Here is a 20,119-nt window from a genome sequence, read left to right on the forward strand (position 1 = left end):
GTCCGATCCCTGGTCAGGGAACTAAGATCTCATATGCCATGCAACCAAAAAAAAGAGGAAAAAGTCGTACTAACTTTATAGTTATTTGGCTGTATTAGAACAGTATTTGGCTTTAAATAAATGCTTAGTATTTGTTAATGATCATTATCACATTGCTTGGCATTTCATCATTCTTTTCATTTATAACTACTTACCAAAGTAGGAGTTGGTAAGTAGTTGTAAGTAGTTTTAAGTGGGATGTCACTAGATTCTGCCTTGCTGTCCATGAGACAGCAACTTATCAAGGCATTATGGCACAAGAGAACCCATCCGTGTCAAGTTGTGGCACTATATGAAAAGGCAAAGCCCACCTGATCTAACTGGCATTGGAATGATGGATGGCATGGTTCTGGAATAGACAGAGGGGTGAGGATGAAAGGCACCGAAGTTGGGAAGATGACCTGATCGCATCAGGCCAGGTAGAATTTGAAAGGGACAGGAAGCGGTTCCGTCTGCAGGTCATGAGGTGGAGAACCTGGATAAGCTGTGGCGCAATGGAAATGGACAGAATTCTTGTTCTGAAGATTTTATTTAGTGAAAACTCAGCTACAAGGGCTATAAAAGGTAAGAATGGAAAGGATTTTCAGGAAGACCACAGAGTGGAAAGCAACAGTAGCTTCTAAAATGAACTCCGTAAGTGCAGTGATATGCACGAGCTCCCTCATTATTCTCTTCCGACTCTTTGATTTATTTCCTGAAGCTTCTGTTCTGTGCCATCAATTCACATACCTAAATAAGGTTTTAGGTTCCCGTGCCCTACGTGGAAACTGCATAAGATTTTATTTGGAGTGGACAAGTAAGTTTTCAAAAGAGTGTCAAACCAAGAACAAGAACATACTCATCATAATTTCTGTTTTGAAAGATGAAACATTTAGTAATATTTGGGAATTTCATGTTTCCATTTGAGTTGTTTCCTCTTCTGTATGTGACAACAGAACTAGGGGAGTGAAAGGAGGATTCATTACTTCTCCTTGTGCTTGTCTACTTACATTTTTGGCTTCAACCAAAATGGAATGCCAAGAGGAGATTAGAAGAGATTTATATTACTAAAAAGGCAAGACTTCTAGTTTTTTAATTGCTTGTCTGGTATATTTATTGGAATTATATGCTCTTTTTTTTTTTCAAAGATACTTAGAATAGATCCCCCCCTCCCTCCTTGATTTAGGGATGTAAGGAAATAGGGGATGAGAACAGAATCAAAGAAGAGAAGGTGTGATAAACATAGGCATTTGCAACAGAACAGAGCAGGGCTGGGACTAAGGTGAGGAAAGTGAGGTGCAAGTTTTAAGGGTGTGCTAAAACAGTCATCAGAATGAACAACAATTAAATGTAGCAATTTTTAAAAACCAAGGTTATCGCCAAAGATCTACAATGGACAAAATAGCAACAAAAATTTTAGAAGACCTGGGCAAGTTCTAATGTCCAGGTTTATCTCCTGGTGGGAGTGTGGATCCATGTCAGCTTCTCTTTGGAGTGGGCTGCCTTTGTCCCTAGGATTCTGCATAAGGGATGTTTTGCCGAAGTGAACACGATGAATGTGAAAATCTTCCATAAACCCAGAGTGACTGTGGCAGTGGATTCCTTTCCCATTACAATTAACAGTGTCAATGATGGTTATGTGCTTTGAGTTCCAACAGACGGAGGTTTATCAGTTCACGGCTAAGCCAAGCATGAAACCAAAGCAAGTTTGAAATCCCCAAGGATGTTTCTCACTGGGGTCGCTCAGCCAGGGGCCACTTTCCGGTGATTGAACCGGAGTTTTCCGTCTATCCACAGAACGAGTTCTGTGCCTCCGGCTGCAGTGCAGGCCTGCCCACAGTACCCTGCCAGCGTGTTTACACCCTGACCTGGAAGGACCAGCTAAGGGTGAGAAAGCAATTCGCTCTCCGTGTCCATCTTATGCTTGTTTGGTTGGCCAGACTGGCCATGCATGCTGTGGATGGTCCCGAGGCTTTCAGGGCTCATGGGAAAGCTCTCCAGTCATGGAGGCAAACCCATGTCAACTGGCAGTGTATCCACTCAGCATTCCCCACCTCAGTCCATGAAATTCCGACACCTAGAGAGACAGAACGCCATGTGCCTCTCAACGATTTCTCACTGCTTAGAGTAAATATTTTATATAAATAAACACATGAATATTTTAGCCCTTTACTTGGAGCACTGAACTGTCTTCAGAGAGGTGAATCATCTTAGAGGCAAATCTTAGAGACGACATCAGTGACAGCTTGTCTCATTTTGTTCAAAGATACTCACAGGGAAGGTCCTCGATTTGTTTCCAGTTGATTTAATGATAAAGCAATGGAGTGACACTACAATTTTTGAAAACTCTGAACTGCCAATATTATAGTGAGACTTCTGAGGAGTAAATATCATCGTTTTATTTCATTAATTGGTGGGCTCTTGTGTGGAAAGACAAGGCTTCCCAGGTGACCCAGTGGTAAAGAATCTGCGGCCAGTGCAGGAGACGCAGGTTTGATCCATGGATTGGACCGATCCCCTGGAAGAGGAAATGGCAACCCACTCCAGTATTCTTGCCTGGAGAATTCCATGGACAGAGGAGCCTGGCGGGCTATAGACCATGGGGTCTCAGAGAGTCGGATATGACTGAGCACACATGCACACATATGGAAAGACAACTCTTGGGCATGGGTTCTTAGGCAAATTTGACCACCACCTTACTGACCTCTGCTGAGAAATTAAAATGATAAATAGGAAATACTTTAAACATACGAAAGAGCCACCAACTGTAAGCATAAAACAAGGCATTTTACCATTGATTTTGAATAATTTTAAACTATACAGTCCAGGGAATTCTCCAGGCCAGAGTACTGGTGGGGGTAGCCTTTCCCTTCTCCAGGGTAACTTCCCATCCCAGGGATCAAACCCAGGCCTGCTGCATTGCAGGCAGATTCTTTACCAGCTGAGCCACAGGGAAGCCCAAGAATACTGGAGTGGGTAGCCTATCCGTTCTCCAGCGAATCTTCCCGACCCAGGAATCAAACCAGGGTCTCCTGCCTTGCAGGCGTATTCTTTACCAGCTAAGCTATCAGGGAAGCCCATGATTTTAAACAGTATTTATCAAAAACATTTTCAGAGTCTCGACCCCATGTAACGTCACCATCCCCTCATTTTTTTCGGTCCTTTCTTGACATGTGATCAGAGTTGTTAACAGTAACTTCATCCAGTTGCTGCCACACAATGAATTCTATATGAACATCAACTTATGTGCTTCTGCCAGGCCAAGGGGTTGCTGCACACAAGAGTCTACCCCAAGCTGTTTGCCATGTGCACTCAACCTGCATCAGCTTCCATGGCTAAGTACACTGGCTGGGGAAAGAGGGATCCCCCACCTGCCCATGTTCCCGGGGGTGACCCAGACCCCCTGAGGAGACTCATGGGCTGTGTCTGCCGCTTTCGCCTCCACCCCCAGGGATTGGCTCTGGCCTCCTTCTCCAGTTTCTCCCTGATGGGGGCTGCAGCTGTGGTGACCTCGATGGCTTGACTTGGAGAATGACACCGAAGAGCAGAGAAAGGCAGCTTGGCCCCTCCTGCCCACCCCCCTCCCCTTATCATGTTCTGATCCATAACCAGATGGCATTCAGCGATCTGGCTCCTGCAGGCCAGAGCTGGCTGCGATGGGTGCGCTCTCTCCTCTAATCCGCTGTAGCCCTGCCAGCTTGAGGTCAGAACCACCCCATTGCCCCCACTGCCAGCCGGGGCTGAGGCTGTGACCATTATCTGTGATCTCTCTGCTGACTTGTGTCCGAGGAGATCCATAGCCCACGGGCACATCTATGGGGTGAGAGAGGGCAGATAGGCTTGGTATCTCAGGTTTGGTATCTGACTTCCCCCAAGTATCAAAATTACCTGGAGGGCTTTTAAAGCCCTGCCCCCAGAGGTTCCCTTTCAGCCCTCAGAAGCAGCACCCATTTGGCTTAATGATCTGCTGTCACCATCTTGAAATTCTAGTCATTATTCTCACTGTGGGGCCCCGCAGGTTCATTTGGCCCTGGGCCCTGCTTGTGATCGCCAGTCCCATCAGGAGATCCAAAGGGCAGCCTGCGAATTCGCATTTCCAACCAGCGATGCATTTCCCAGATGATGGGGACACTGCCATGTCAGAAGTACTGTCCCTAGTAGTTGAGATGTTCAAGAAATTTCTTTCATGGGGGTTTTTCCTGATGCACATAACTGTTGACTGAATCTGCAACTTATAATGTTTTGCACTATATATTCTCTTCTGTATGTTTTGTAAGACAGATGAGCAAGATATGAGACCAAACCATTGTGGTCTCCATGAGCTACAATATGGCCTTTCCAAAACTCTCTTCCTATTGTAAGGGAGCCCAAAAGCATCTGTGGCCCTGATAGTTATTTTAATTTGGCAAAGGAATTGACTAGACTCTCTTTTAAACAGCTCATAAAAGCAGGTTTTATGTGCCCACTCTTATCGAAATAACACTGTGACTTATTCTTGCTGAGTAGACATAAGACACTTTCATTAATGAATGGAAAAATGTCAACTAAACAGGGGAAAACAACTGAAATTAGCCCGGCAATTTGATGTCTAGCCCTGGTCGGAATGTAGAACCCAGATTCTGAGCTAAGTTCTGTGTGGCTACCAGTTCAACACATTTGTATTTGCTCATTCTCACAGTGGCGTGTCCTCAATGAGAGTCAAACCCCATGATGACAGACAAGGGTCCGTTTGTTTTGTCCTGTGTTCCCTCTGTAGAATCAGGGAAAGTTTACCCTTTAATTAAATGATGGCACTTAAATCGTTTTTTTCCTCCACTTTTCCAGCGGAAGTAGTAAGTTCCTTTTATTTTTCCTTCATTCATTGGAAGCCTAAAGTTTCTGGAAAACCATCCTCATGGTTGTCCTCTGGCTCTTTCCCATAAGGTCATCAGTCATTGGTTTAAAGAGGGGGCAAGGAAAGGACTGTTTATTCCATGTGGGTAAGAAATTCCCTCAGCAGAAAGTGCTTGGGGCCCTAACTGCCTCAGTGACAGGGAAAGCATGTCACAGCTGAGTTGTCTTCCCCTGGCAGTAAGCCCTGCCCGAGCCCCCAGTGAAGTCAGACCCCCTGACAGCATCCTTTCTCCTCCTGCATACACAGAACCCTTAGATTAGGAAGGGCTTGCTCAGGCACGGGGTTACCTTCTATAAGATCACCAAGGATTTGTCTTGAAAAATGAATCCAAAAGAAAGTAAAGGCAAGAGAAGTGAAGTGGGGCGAGGGGTGGGGGGCGGCAGAAGCAGGTTTGGGAACTTTTAATCAACTGTGATCATTTCCCTTTAAGATGTTGTCAGGGCCACTGTTTTGAGGAAAGTAGAAAATACAGATGTTCCCAGGTAAGACTTCAAACACTCTTGTCATATTCCTGATGTTCTTGTTTTCCTGTTCAGCTCACATTTTCACCATTATTTGTGTTGCTGTGACAACTCATGCTCATATAAAACTTAATGGATGTGCTCATATGTACGCTTTACATCAATTTGTAAAAGCACTGGTGCCTTGTAGAATCCTTTCAGGTGTATTTAAATACTATGGATTCCAGTGATGGTCATATGTTTATCTTTTTAGCCACCATTTTATCCATAAAACAGTTATTCCCACCACCACCACCATCATCATCGTTGTCAGGAAGGATGGATTGATTTACATTAGTATTTGGGTGAAAGGAGAAAAGGTGTCCATAAACTGCATGTAATGTTTCAATCATAGTTTTGTCTGAATTACTTTTAATTTTAATTCAGGATATTGAGGAAAGTTAAAGAGTTATCTACAGTTTTCCCTATTTAACAGATAGTGAGCATCAGATTTGAATTTTTAAATGGAAACAGGGATTGATCCAACAGGCATTTCAACGATGCACCTTGAAGAAAGGGTTTCATCACTTCGCCCTGCCGTTTCCTGTGACATCTGTTGGGTTTTGCTGCCATCTGCTGGCCATTTCATAGAAACGCTTTCACCTGATTGACATAGGAGTCTTGGAACCTTGCTCAGAAACTCTTTTTTGTTTCAGCCCCTGTGTCCACACATTCTCCTGCCGTCATTTGTAAACCTGTCCGCTGGTTTGAATCTGGTCTCTCATTTCTAACACACTCACGCACCTGTAATTGTCTCCTTGTGCCAGAAGCCCTGACATGCTGAGGTCGGAAGTCTCCTTTTCCATGGGAGGAAGGCACTCGTCCACAGACTCCAACAAGGCCTCCAGCGGAGACCTCTCCCCTTATGACAACAACTCCCCTGTGCTGTCTGAGCGTTCCCTGCTGGCTATGCAAGAAGACGCGGTGCCGGGGGGCTCAGAGAAGCTTTACAAAGGGCCGGAGCCGTGTGTGCGCCGGGTGGGCCTCTTGCCCTCCTCGAAGTCGAGGGAGAGTTCTCCTGGACCAAAGCTTGGCAAAGGTAATTCATCCAGTCCCTCTGATTGCATGTGGCCTGGTGTGGGTGCTTTGGACCTGGTCTCCAACCCTTCCTTGTTTCATGTTTCCCTAATTCAATGAGCATTTACTGAGGACCTGCCGAACACTGATCCTGGGTCTGAGTCCCTGCACACCCAGCTAGGTGGGAAGCTGTCTCCAGCTGGGTGAGCCCCAGACAGTCCCAGCTGATTCTCCCCTCCAGCATCCGAGGAACTTGCTGGCTCCTGGCCTGTGGGCTTGGGTACATATCTTTTAGTCTAAGATGGCACCCCACCATTGCTGTTACTTTTATACAGAGAACAAGCTGAACTCACTATATAATGAGCAGGCATGTTCCAAATAAGTCTCCATGCCAATGAAGACTTTTAGGCAAAAGAAGATTTCCATGGTCAAATACATTTGGGAAAGGCTGAGTTAACCAAAAACCTTTACACTGCTAGCAGGCACCATGAATTTCCACAGTGGGAGGGAGGGGATGGTTTTCTCAAATGGATTTGACCACTGAATGGTCGATTTGTACTCCCCCTCCACAGAACAATTCCTCAGGGTCAGGACTCACAGGATACTTTTTAACTGATCATTGGAAGACACAGTACAAATTCTTGCTGCTGTATCACAAATATATAGTTTTATCTGAAGAGTCCCTCTGAAAGAGCTCCTTATTTTTTTTTTTTTTTGGTGTGTTTAATCATAGCAGCTTTATTTTTATTTTACAAGTATTTGTTTCAAAATTTCTTTTAATTTACAGTGAACACAGTAGTTGGTGTTTCTATCAGGCATAAAATTTCTTTTTAAAATGTGAAAGTACTTGCCTCATCCGTGAAATGGACTCAGGGACATCTCTTCAGGATTAAATGAGAGAATGAATGCATATGTACCCATGAACACAGGGAAGCACCGGTAGACATTTGCTTCTAGAAATAGTCATTATCATCACATTGCCAAATTAGTTTGTTTAGATGCTAAGTCGTGTCTGACTCTTTGTGACCTCACAGACTGTAGCCCGCCAGGCTCCTCTGTCCATGGAATTTTCCAGGCAAGAGTACTGGAGTGGGTTGTCATTTCCGTCTCCAGGGAATCTTCCTGACCCAGGGATTGAACCCATGTCTCCTGCATTGACAGGTGGGCTCCTTACCAGTGAGCCACCTGGGAAGCTTTAGGTTTCAGGATTGTAGTAAGAATTAAATGAGATGGTGGGAACACCTAAGATAGAACCTTAGTCTGTAAATATTTACATACAGATTAGGGGGAGTGTATGAATAAACACATGCAGGACTATGAGTCTGCTGATGCCGCAGAGGAGTATTCCCTAGGCAAGATAAATGAACTATAACCATTGTTCCTCTGTCTCTATGTTGATGCGATTGGAGCTGTTGTAGCCCATGACAATTCTACTCATTTCCTAGGGCTGCCATAACAAGTGAACACAAACTTAGTGATTTAAAACAACACAAAAATTTATTATCATACAGTTCTGGACGTTAGAAATCTAAAATGGGTCCACAGGGCTGTGTTCCTTCTGGAGACTTTAGGGAACAATCTGTTTCCTTGCCTTTTCCAGCTTCTGAGGCTGCCTGCATTCCTTGGTTCATGGCCCTTTCCTCCATCTTTAAAGCCAGAAACATAGCATCTTCTATCTTGCTTCCCTCTTATAAAGACCTTTGTGATTACACTCGGCTCACACAGATAATCCAGGATCATCTCCTCATTCCAAAATCCAGAACTTAGGCACACCTGCAAGACTCTTTTCACTGTAACATCTTCACAGATTCTGGGGATCATGACTTACTCTGTCAACCACAGCCATCACAGAGAAAGAGCCTTTTCGTGAATCCCAAATGGAATAGGCCTCTTAAAAGGCAGGTCTGCATCATATTCTGTCTTGTAGTCATCACAATCTCGAATATAGTACTTTGAGTAGAAGAGGTGTCATAAAAATATTTATTGATTTGTTTTTAATCTTCAGTTTTCATTTTGAGTTACATACCTTTTTTTTTTTTTTTTTTACACTTCTTCCTAGATATGGCAGAGGAGGCTTTCAATATCTGGGGAACCTGGCATTCAACATTAAAAAGTGGATCCAAAGACCCAGGAATGACAGGTAAAGGATTATATTTTAAAACTAATATTGCACTTACTTTTAAAGTTAATTTTCTTTGCTTTTCACCTTACTATCATCATATTACATGCTTCTCAGATATTATTTGAAAAATGCTGTGTCGACTTAGGGAGAATATTCACAACCTAAAAGTTGAGTGTTATATTTTATTTGGGGGGAATTTTTAGGACTCCAAGCTGGGGAGACTTGGAGTAGTGTGAAAGAACTGCTCTGAGGAGGCAAGGGAAGGAGCCAGGTTATATAGACGTTTGTAACAAAGGGTAGGTAGTCTGAGTGTCAACAGATTATTGTTAATTAAAGGAAACCAGATATCTCAAGTTAAGGAATTTAGCACTTTTCCCTGTCTGGGAAGATGCAAGAGCCTGGGGCCACTGAAATCATTCCTTTGATCTGCACCTCAGCTACCTGGGGCCAGTATCCTGTATTTTAATGTCCTGAGCTTCCTCAGGGCTCACCACAGGGAGTGGCTGCAGGAAGTGGCCACCATCTGATGGCTTCTAGGTGACAGGTATTCTTTTTTTTTCCTGAGTTTCTTCAGGGTGGCTCACATTGGAGGGCTGCAGTCACTGAGGGCTGTGACATCCTTGTTTACTGATATCCCATTTCCCAGCTGGAAATAGGGGGAAAGGAGATAAAGCTATACCTTTCCACCAAAGTACATCAATCTTTGACTTTATTTCATTTCATTTGCAAGAGTTTTTAAAGATAGTTATAATCATTCTGACTGTGTACCTTTATATGATTTGTCTACCTTTCATTCTCCAGTTATTTTCCATTATTGTTGTTAAGGGCTGTGTAATATTTTGGATGCATATTCATAGTTTATAGCCCAGTGTTGGGACCACTGAGTTGTTTCCATTTTTTCAGTGATGTTGCAATAAGCTAATGTCAGGGACCTCTTTTATGTACTTTTTGGATTTTGTATTTTAAATTGTAAAAAAAGTTCACAAAATTTTAGAAAGCCAGTTATAAATCTGAAATAGAAAGGTCAGAAAATAGGAAAATTCCTTGGTGGTCCAGTAGTTAGGGCTCCGTGCTTTCACTTCTGGGGACCTGTGTTCCATCTCTGGTTGCAGATATAAGATCCTGCAAGCTGTGTGATGCAGCCAAAAAAAAAAAAAAAACAGAATAAGAAAGTGGGTCAAAATATAATGAACCTATCCAAGAATTCAGAGGTAAAGTCACTTCACATTCCATAGAGGATACAGTGGCTTGTGTTCCATAAGCCATAGTGGCAGCGCCATTTCACGGTATTGTCCATGTCACTTTAATCTCATTGGTATTGCAAATCACTGGCTTTGCATTTGGGTTTCTTTAAAAAACAAAATTGTATTTCTTATTATCATTTGCCTGTATTTCTCACCAGTATTTTTCAATTTTTCAATTAATCAGCTGAATTTCACCCACAGATTATCCTTATGTCATTGGCTATTTATGTATGCTAGTGTTTTTAAAATTGATTCTTATAAACTCTTCTTATAATAAAGACATTAACCCTTTGACCACATTGTTTGCCACTGATATTCCTTGCATTTTCTCCCTTTTTGCATATCTGAACATTTTTTAAAGTTTTACATGAGTAATTCTATCTCTTGTGTGAGAATTCTTTCACAAAATTCATCTTAACTTTTACTTAAGCATTGGCGAATTAGTCATCTATACACTTTTCTCTGTCACAATATTTCATTATTTTAACTGTTAATTTTTTAATCCACCTGGAATATATGTTAATATATAATATGAGGGCTTCCCTGGTGGCTCAGATGATAAAGAATCCTCCCGCAACGTGGGAGACCTGGGTTCAATCCCTGGGTTGGGAAGATCTCCTGGAGGAGGGCATATAATATGAAGTGTGTGAATTGTTTTATTGTTTCCCTGTGTGTATGTGTGTGTGTGTATTCCCTTTTTCATTGTTTTGTAATACCTCCCATATTACATTTTTAAAGCATGGTGCATTTTTATTGTAATGGCCTCTACTCCAGTTTGAGTATTTGAGTATTGATCCCTTATCTAAGTACATCTCACCTTATCCCATGAACTGCTTTACTGTCTTTTTCCCCAAGGATAAATTATTCCAAAATATCCTGCTCTGTTTTCCTTCTGCTAGTTCAAGTCTGATCTGTCCCTGTGTAAATGCTTATATGCCCCTCTCCCCCCAAAATGATCTCCCTGCTTACTTTTTAAGAAATGAGAGGATAGTGCAAATCAACAGGAGACAGGCAGCCTAGGGACATACACCCCCAGGAACTCCTCATTTGCTTGTGAAACACACTGTTTTGCTCTCCTTTCAATTTCCTGAAGAAAGTTGTATCAGTTAGGGAAGGTTACAAACATCTCCTAAATGTCAGTGGCTTAACCTTTCACAGGTTGATTTATCCTCACTACCCAGTCCAATGTGGATTGTGCAGGGTACTGAGGGGTGGGAATACTCTGTTCCAGTCATGCAGGGGCTCAGCTCAAGTTCCATCTAGCCAGTGGCTCCCCCATCCTCAGAGGCCTCAGAGTCTTCCATGGTTGCTCCATCGTGAGCTAGAAGTTGAGGGAAGAGAGCAAGTCCAGACAACTAGGAGTGCATTTGGTGTTTTTCCTACTAGACCAGGCCTAGAAATGGCTTCCATCTCACCTCTCCACATTTGTTAGCCAGACCTTATCTATGTGGCCGTCCTAACTGCAAGGGAGGCTGGCAAATATCATCCAGGAAAGAAAGGGGATGATGGGTGAATAAGGAGCCAGTCTCCCCCAAAGTGGTAGGGGTAGAATATACACAGGGGCTGAGGCCTTCAGCTTCTGGCACTAAATGGGGCATTTTCGATTCAATTCATTTATTCCTACGGCTTTGATTGACACAAGAGAAACAGTATGTCTCCTCGGGATTGCAAGTTGCACTGAACAGGAAGAGAACGTTCCTTTTACCTTCTAGGTTCAGAAAAGTTTCCATAAGCACGGCAGAGAGGGGCTTTCCAAAGGCAGAAATTAAGGCACAGGACTCTTTAGTCTCATTTGACAGTGAAGCTGCCCGAGTTCAGGCATGTCTTTGGAGCTGTTACAAGAATCGTGTGGATAATCAAGGTCTCTTAGTCAGGTCTCTTACAAGGAAGTTTTCTACTGTAGTCAGCCACAGCTAAGCGTGTCCTGTGCTTTAAAAATTTTTTTTGCAACTGGCAAGGCACCCCAAGAGGGAGGCTACAAACCAATTGCATTTCTCGTCCTTCTCTCTGGCTCCCAGGTTCCTACGGCGACATTTTTGAAAGCAGCTCCCTCCGCCCGGGGCCCTGCTCCCTGTCTCAAGGGAACCTGTCCCCCAATTGGCCCCGGTGGCAGGGAAGCCCCACAGAACTGGACAGCAGTGCGCAGGCTATTCAGAGGACTCAGACCACGAGCCCGGCGGCCGAGGAGAGGGCGCACGCCCCGGTGGCCCGCGTCTGCAGCACGCCCCACATCCAGGGCGGCGGGCAGCCCACCCCGAGGCCGAGGCCGGAGCCGAGCTGGACTCTGAGCAGCGCAGAGGACCTCACCGAGAGCGAGCCAGAGGGGGCCTGGCCGCAGAGGAGAGCCAAGCCTCTGCCCCAGAGACCTGCAGAGGGTACCAGGCACGACAAGCGGCCTCCTCCTCCTTATCCTGGTCCAGGAAAGTCAACCGTAGCATCCCCGGCCCACCAAGCCGCCGAGCCACCGCTGTGGAGGCCGCGGAGGCTGGAAGAAGGCTCCGGAACAGCTTCGCAGGAGGGAAGTCAAACAGTCGAGCCGCAGCGAGGGCACCAGGCCGCCCAGCAGAAAGCGAGCAGCGCCTACCCCAGTCCCGCCGGTGATCAGAACAGTAAGACCTTGGGGGAACCCAACTGGCTCGACTGGCAGAGGGAGCGATGGCAGATCTGGGAGCTCCTGTCCACCGACAACCCCGATGCCCTCCCGGAAACGCTGGTCTGAGCCCCCCACGCTCACCCCTCACCTCCCAAACAGCCTTCTTCCACTCAGTAGGGGAAAATGTGGGTGTTGGACAATTGGGCACTTACTTGTTTTTCTTCTTTTACACTTAAAAAAAAATAAACACGAGAAAAGTCAGTTCACTTAAAGTTAGAGCACCCTAGGACCCTAACCCTTTATAATAAGATTCTATTGCATAGCCAGCCTTCAGAATAAAACAAAAATGTATGCTAACGTCCGATCTAAAAGCTATTCACATTGGCTCTGTATAAGATAAAATTCTCGCTTTGGTATAGCTTAATTGTATTTATGTGTCTTCAGTTTTGACTCCTGTATATTCTGTAACAGATTATGTATGATAATCCTATATGTTATATTCACAGAAAACAGAAGGAACACATTTTTTAGTCACTTATTCTAAGTAATGAGATTCTATAGAATGTTCTAGAATATGCACAAGCGGGTTTCTGTGCTTTTGCCATAGCTTTTAACTGGGGACAGCCCTTCTTTCAATGCCTAAGAATAACACTAACAAAGCAAAATAGAACAGAATATGAGAAGCCATATTTTTATATAGTAGTGAGATACAAAAAGAATGTAGTCACTGAATGCTTTTTCATACTGAATATGTTTTAAGGAAAATATTAAATTTGATACATTATGGAATATATTTTTAGAATCTGTTTAGAAAGAAGTCAGTTAATGAAACAAGAGAAAGGCCGTGCCTGACAAAGAAAGAATAATTAAGAACTTGTCCTTCCCATTTTAGGTCAAATTCAACTTTATATAGACCATATATAATATATATTTATAATGTACGATTTCTATGTATTTTTCAAAACTATAAACTGGAATCCAACTATTAAGTGTTTGAGTGAAAAGAGAGTATTCAAATTACAGAACATGGTTTTTCCTTTTGCCCCATCATCAGTGTTAACCAAATTATATGCAGTGCTTTGTGAAGTAAATCATATTTGGAAAAAAACAGAGCTCTGTATTTACACTGTGCCAAAGGCTGAGGAAATGTTTTCTTTGGTAATTTTCTGTGTAATGTAAAATGTTCCTACCATACTTCAGCAGTAAATTTGAAGTTTTTCAACTGCAAAGCAATTTTTGACCAGCAGGTGGCAATTTGCTTCTGTATTTTATGAGATTTTTTTTTTTTCACTTCATAAGGGAATGTGTATCATAGAAAAAGATTTTTTTTTTTATAAAACATGATACTCTTAATTTTCATATTGGCGATGACATTTTCAGTGGTGTTTCTTCAAGTTCTTACTTGTGCCATAATGAATAAAAAGTTAAAGCAAAGGCTTTGTTCAATGGCATTAAATCTCATGAATGAACCCACACACCATTCCACATACACACTTCCCTATCTACAAGTCCAAATGTAATGAATAGTGGCAGTACTATCCACATACAGCTGCTGCTGCTAAGTCACTTCAGTCACGTCCGACTCTGTGCGACCCCATAGACAGCAGCCCACCAGGCTCCCCTGTCCCTGGGATTCTCCAGGCAAGAACACTGGAGTGGGTTGCCATTTCCTTCTCCAATGCATGAAAGTGAAAAGTGAAGGTTAGGTCTCTCAGTCGTGTCCAACTCTTAGCGACCCCATGGACCGCAGCCTACCAGGCTCCTCTGTCCATGGGATTTTCCAGGCAAGAGTACTGGAGTGGGGTGCCATTGCCTTCTCCGATCCACATACAGCTAAAGAGCTAATAAAAAGTCCTAGGTGGCTTGGAGACATAACCCAGTGAAATTGATATTTGTTGCAAGTGAAGGTTGATTGTCATCCATTTGAAACTCAGTTGTTGATGAGGAAGTAGATGGGAACTCGGGTGGTTTCCCACGTGGTGGACAAGTGTTTCCCAACACAATCCTTGTATATTATATCTACACTACAGGCCTTGGATGCTCCTTCTGTTTCAGGGTTGGAATGATGAAGTCTAGAAATGCTGTCTGACATTTCTTAACTGGGGCCTGGGGGGCGGGCAGTGATAGGTGTCTTCGGGCTCTGCCCTTGGGTCCAGCACTTCTACCACTGGCAGGAATGTGGGAAGGATTTGCCTGCTGGCCTCTGGCTCTTTCTGGCTGCCCCCACACAGCCCAGAGTTGCAAACAAGACCCAGAGCAAATGCTGCCTGATTGTAGATCACAGGTTGCTTTCCCATGCCACCTCCCCTCGTCCTCCTCCTGTTGACGCTGTATTTTCTTGGCTTTGAATTTAACCCCCGTCTGGCTAGTTCTCTTTCTCCTTTTTGGACTCAACTACCTGATATATGGGACTGCCCCGCCCCCCACCGCCAAGTTTTTGCCCTAACAGTCCTATTTTTTTAAAACTGCCAGATCAGATGGCCCTGAGGTAGATGTCTGTGTCTTAAAAGGTAAAGTATGTTTAGCTATTAATGGTCAGATCTAGAATAGTCCAGAAAACATGGCTCAGAATATTTTTATGTAATGCAATTGTGTGTGTGTGTGTGTGTGTGTGTGTGTGTGCTGTGCCAATATATGCCCATGTATGTCCATGTAATGAACAATATTCACTCTCCCTCTCTCTTTAGATGGTTTAGACCAGTGGCCATATTGTTAACTCAGTGAGTGAAAGCTTGTTTCTCAGATGCCTTTATCACATTGAAAATAAGCTGTTCTAAAACACACACACACAAGGCACAAAGACCCCAGTCAAAGTCAGAGTCACTTCTAACACCTTGTAAGTGATAGAATACCTGACAAGAAAAAAAATAATAAACTCTTTCAAGTTGGACAAAGCTATTTAAAAGGCTGTAGAGGTCACTCATTCCTAGGAGCAAAGAGATCCTACAGTCAACGCAGCACTGTTTATAATAGCCAGGACATGGAAGCAACCTAGATGCCCATCAGCAGATGAATGGATAAGGAAGCTGTGGTACATATACACCATGGAATATTACTCAGCCATTAAAAAGAATTCATTTGAACCAAACCTAATGAGATGGATGAAGCTGGAGCCCATTATACAGAGTGAAGTAAGCCAGAAAGATAAAGAACATTAGAGCATACTAACACATATATATGGAATTTAGAAAGGTGATAACGATAACCCTATATGCAAAACAGAAAAAGAGACACAGAAATACAGAACAGACTTTTGAACTTTGTGGGAGAATGTGAGGGTGGGATATTTCAAAAGAACAGCATGTATACTATCTATGGTGAAACAGATCACCAGCCCAGGTGGGATGCACGAGACAAGTGCTCTGGCCTGGTGCACTGGGAAGACCCAGAGGAATCGGGTGGAGAGGGAGGTGGGAGGGGGGATCGGGATTGGGAATACATGTAAATCCATGGCTGATTCATATCAATGTATGACAAAACCCACTGGAAAAAAAATAATAATAATAATAATAAAAATAAAAAAAGGAGAAAAAAAAAAGAAGAAAGCTACCTGGTGACACAAATGTCTTGCATCTTTGAATACTGAATCACCATTTTTATGTGTCTGGCAATGAAGCACAATGATAAGACCCAAATGGCCAAACAGGAATTTGTCTTAATCTAAGTAGCTATTAACATACGTGTGTTGTGGGTTTTCATAGAAAAAAAAAATCTCTTCAACCAATGGAGTTTGTGCAAGTTGAAGAAATTTCTAAATAAGCCCAGCTTGCTTCTTTTTCTTATGCACATTTTAATACACATCTGCTCGGCAGACAAACAGCATTGGGATCAAATCGAAGGAGATACCAGGTCCCCGTCCAGGCCCATGTGTACATCACTCTGATAAGCAAACTGCAGGAGGCACCAGAACCGAGAAGAAAAGAAATGACTGAGTAAGAGTCACACTGAGATGAAAACAAGTCAATATCTCGACCAGACAGAATTTTAAAACAAGACTAAATCAGCAGCAAATGTTCTTGAGAAAAAAAAAAAAATCAAAAACAAAGGAAAATTCCGATAAAGCTTGGAATTCTTCGGCATAGGATGACTTCGTGAAGGTGTAGAGGTCCAGACACCGGTCTCTGGAAGTTCGGACCCCTGGCCTGGTGTGGCCTGCGGTCCCCCATGGTGCACACAACAGCAGCCCCAACTGCAGGCCCCCCGATGTCACAGAAAGGTCAGAAGATTCTCTCAATTTGACCAACATCTGTTCACCAGTGGTTTTTATGCAGCACGATGAGCTAACATTTATTAACGACACCTGCTCTGGTCTAAGTGTTTCACTCACATTAACTCTTTCACCCCTCATAAGCAGTAGACAGGAATCATGACTATCCTCATTTTCCAGGGAGCACGAAAGACCCAGAGTGACATCAAATGAGTTGCCCAAGGTTGCATAGCTGGAAGGTGACAGAACCAGGATTTGGTGGTGGGCCATCCACGTGTGGGGCTTCCCAGGTGGTGCTAGTGGGTAAAGAATCCACTTGCAATGCAGGAGACACAGGAGATGCAGGTTCAATTCCTGGGTCAGGAAGATCACCTGGAGGAGGGCATGGCAACCCACCCCAGTATTCTTGCCTAAAGAATCCCATGGACAGAGTAGCCTGGCGGGCTGTGGTCCATGGGCTCACAAAGATTTGAACATGACTGAAGCAGCTGAGCATGCATGCATCCAAGTGTGCAGACGTGCTGTTTGAACTGACCCTTTGGGAGCAAAGCTGTTTCTTGTTTCTCTACAAACAAGATGCCCACATTTGCTTAGAGGGTGTGTGTGTGTGTGTGTGTGTGTGTGTGTGTGTGTGTGTGTGTGTGTGTGTGTGTGTGTGTGTGCCTGCCTGTTAAGTCACTTCAGTCGTGTCCGACTCGTGCGACCCTATGGACTGTAGCCTACCAGTCTCCTATGTCCATGGGGTTCTCCAGGCAAGAATACTGGAGTGGGTTTGAAGGGAAAAAACTTTCCCATACCCTCTTAATCGCCTGGCAAAAAGGATTTATTTCACATGCATACAGAAACCAACAAAGGAAGTATCTGGCTCCTTAAATGGTTAAAGGTTTACAGACCTAACCTAGTAGGGAAAAGGCAGTGGAGAGAAACAATTTCTAAGGGCAAAGCAAATAGGTTTGTTTGAAAAAACAAGCGAGTTTTCAGGAAACCAGACAGGAGATAAGAAAGTTTGTGATAAGGATGGTCTATACAGGTATGAGCAGTCTTTCTGTCTCCCTCAGAACCATAAAACTCGCCCAGAGAGGGGATTTATAGTAACTTCATTTCCCACAAGTTGCTTTTAGTCAGATAAGGCAAGCTCTAAAAGGCTTTTTTCTGCATCTGTTGAATCTCAAATGTCTTCAGCTTAAAGCCGTCTTGATGCCATGTCTGGGGTTCTGAGTGGGTCTTCTCCAGCAGGGGAAATGACTTAGAGAATGAATCAGAAACATGTTTAATCACGCAGGAAAGGATCACGGCAAATCAGTGTTCAGAGTCCTCCTAAATTCAGATCACTTTACTTGGTCAAAGACTCAGAATCTGGGTCGGGAACCTGCTTGGGAAAGTCTGCCATGAGGGGAGGCTGTGGGCAGGTGGGTCGCCTGCTTCATTTTCCTTCCTGGCACTTTGCAGGAGGTGAGCTGGTTGCCTTGCCCTTTCCCTGGCCTCCCACCAGGAGACTTCCATCAGCCACTGAGCCCATCTGGAGGGGCAGATGTCACTGCGGCCCTGAGCACAGCCAAGCTTGGCCGAAGGGCAGAGACTTGCTGAGGACCAGGGTGGTGCTGGTGTGCCGTGTCACTGCTGAGTGAAGTGTGCAAAGAAGCCGTTTGGCAGTGACAGCTCTCAGACGCCAGGGGGACAGGCTGCCTGGCCCCCATGAGAAATCTCACAGCCATTCTGCAAACGAGCATGTTATGGGTTGAGTTGTGTCCACTATGGAAAAGATGTTGAAGTCCTAGCCCTCAGTACCTGCCAGCGTGGCCTTATTTGGTAACAGGGTCTCTGCAGATGATCAAGTTAAGATGAGGTCATTAGGGTGGGCCCTAATCTTGTATGATTGTTGTTCTAATAAAAAGGGGGAATTTGGACAGGGACACAGACATGTACCCAGAAAGAACACCTTGTGAAGACTGAAGTTCTGGCACCAGCCAAGAACTGCCAGAACTTTGGGGGAGAGGCCTGAAATAGACCTTCTAGCAGCTTCTGGCACAGCTCTGTCAACATTTTGATCTTACTTGTTGCTACCAGAACTGTGAGAGAATCCATTTCTATTGTTAAAACCACTTCGATTGTGGCAGTTCGTTATGCCCTTGCAATTGAATATGATGAACAGAGCTCAAGGAGCAGAGACCACCCAGAACACCTCTGCAGCTCAAGGGAGCGGCCACCAGGAGAGGGTTTGCGTTTTGAGACCACGACTCACAAAGAAAGAGCACCCACTAACAGAGGGGTTTTCTGTCCCAGCTGAGAGGTCATTGCATTCACCCCATTGTCATCGTCCTCTGCCCACACACCCCCCCCCCACCGCCCCAGCATCGCTTACTGAAGTGATGTGAGAGGATGAACTTTCCAAGGAAAGGTTTTTATTATGAAAACAAGACAAAGGTGGGATTGTGCAACATTCAGAACCGAGGAGAGCAGGAGGAGGTCAAGGAACCCTTGGGAATAAGCCACAAAGGACAAGTGGCATTTACAAGTAACCTTCGCTTTCCCATTTCCTACCTGGGACTTTGACCCATGGCTGTGTAAATACGTGGCAATTGTAAATACATGGCAATTGTAAATACATCGCGAAGATGGGGTGCGTGGAAGTGCAGAGGATTTGAAGGATGCAGAGTCCAGTGAAGCTCAGACCCCGGTCAGCAACATTAGCATCTCTTGGGCACACTCTCCTCTTAGGAATGCCAATTCTCATGAGACTGAATCAGGCCCCTGGAGATGGGGCCCAGCAATCTGCATTTTAACAAGCCCTCCAGGGGATTTGATCTCCACAAAATTTTGAGGAGCATCTAGCTGGTGAGACCACAGATGGGGGAGAGGTGGAGAGGGGGAAAGGCAGCAAGATCCAAAATGTTGCTCTAATGCAATACTTTGCCTGAACAGTATTGAATCATATTTTTTTAAGTCAGGTGAAACAGGAGATCATAAAATGATTTTTGTCTTATGTTTTAACAGCACATAAACAGACACCGTTTACTAAGTTTCCACTGTGGAGCCGAAGCCATTTCTTTCTCTGGGTGTGGGAGGGCCCAGTTTTGCATTCTTAGTCCATCCACAGTCACTGTCTAACATCCCACTTCCAGTTTCTTTGCAGCAAATCGAAGAAACCACCGTGAAACAATGAACCGAGAATTCTCCTGGATTTTTACAGTATTTCCCCAACCCTTTCTGATTTCATGGCCGTATTTGTACTGATTCTGCTTTCAACTCTTCTCAATCATTCCTTAGTAGGTATGGATTTGGTTTATGCATTTATATCACATCTTCTTTTGTTTGACTTAATTAAGTTACTGACTCTTGGTAGACTGACTATATAGTTAATAGAGGGATCAGCTAGCACATTTTCCCCCTGTTTTTCAAGTAGATTTATTGAACTATAATTAGAAACCAGACACTTGACACATTTAAAGTGTACACTTCAGTGGTTTCCAGTAGAGTAACAGAGTTGCACAAGCATCAGTTTTAGAACATTTTCATCACCCCTG

At 44.0% G+C, this 20,119-nt stretch overlaps 1 protein-coding gene across 7 annotated transcripts in view; it reads left to right on the top strand.

Moving 5' to 3' along the window:
- Positions 1-15,656, top strand: part of ARHGAP6 (Rho GTPase activating protein 6) — a 511,541-nt gene extending 495,885 nt beyond the window's left edge. For 5 of the 7 annotated variants that reach the window (XM_061136148.1, XM_061136149.1, XM_061136152.1 and 2 more), the window contains 3 exons: positions 6,180-6,451; positions 8,489-8,569; positions 11,814-15,654. In XM_061136148.1, the coding sequence (XP_060992131.1) occupies positions 6,180-6,451; positions 8,489-8,569; positions 11,814-12,514 (1,054 nt within the window). In that variant the 3' untranslated portion in view covers positions 12,515-15,654. Of the gene's footprint in view, positions 1-6,179; positions 6,452-8,488; positions 8,570-11,813 lie in introns of all 7 variants that reach the window. The other 2 variants (XM_061136147.1, XM_061136146.1) reach the window with 2 other exon arrangements.
- The last annotated feature ends 4,463 nt before the right edge of the window (positions 15,657-20,119 follow it).

The sequence above is a fragment of the Dama dama genome, chromosome X (assembly GCF_033118175.1).
Source record: "Dama dama isolate Ldn47 chromosome X, ASM3311817v1, whole genome shotgun sequence".
Classification (NCBI taxonomy): domain Eukaryota; kingdom Metazoa; phylum Chordata; class Mammalia; order Artiodactyla; family Cervidae; genus Dama; species Dama dama.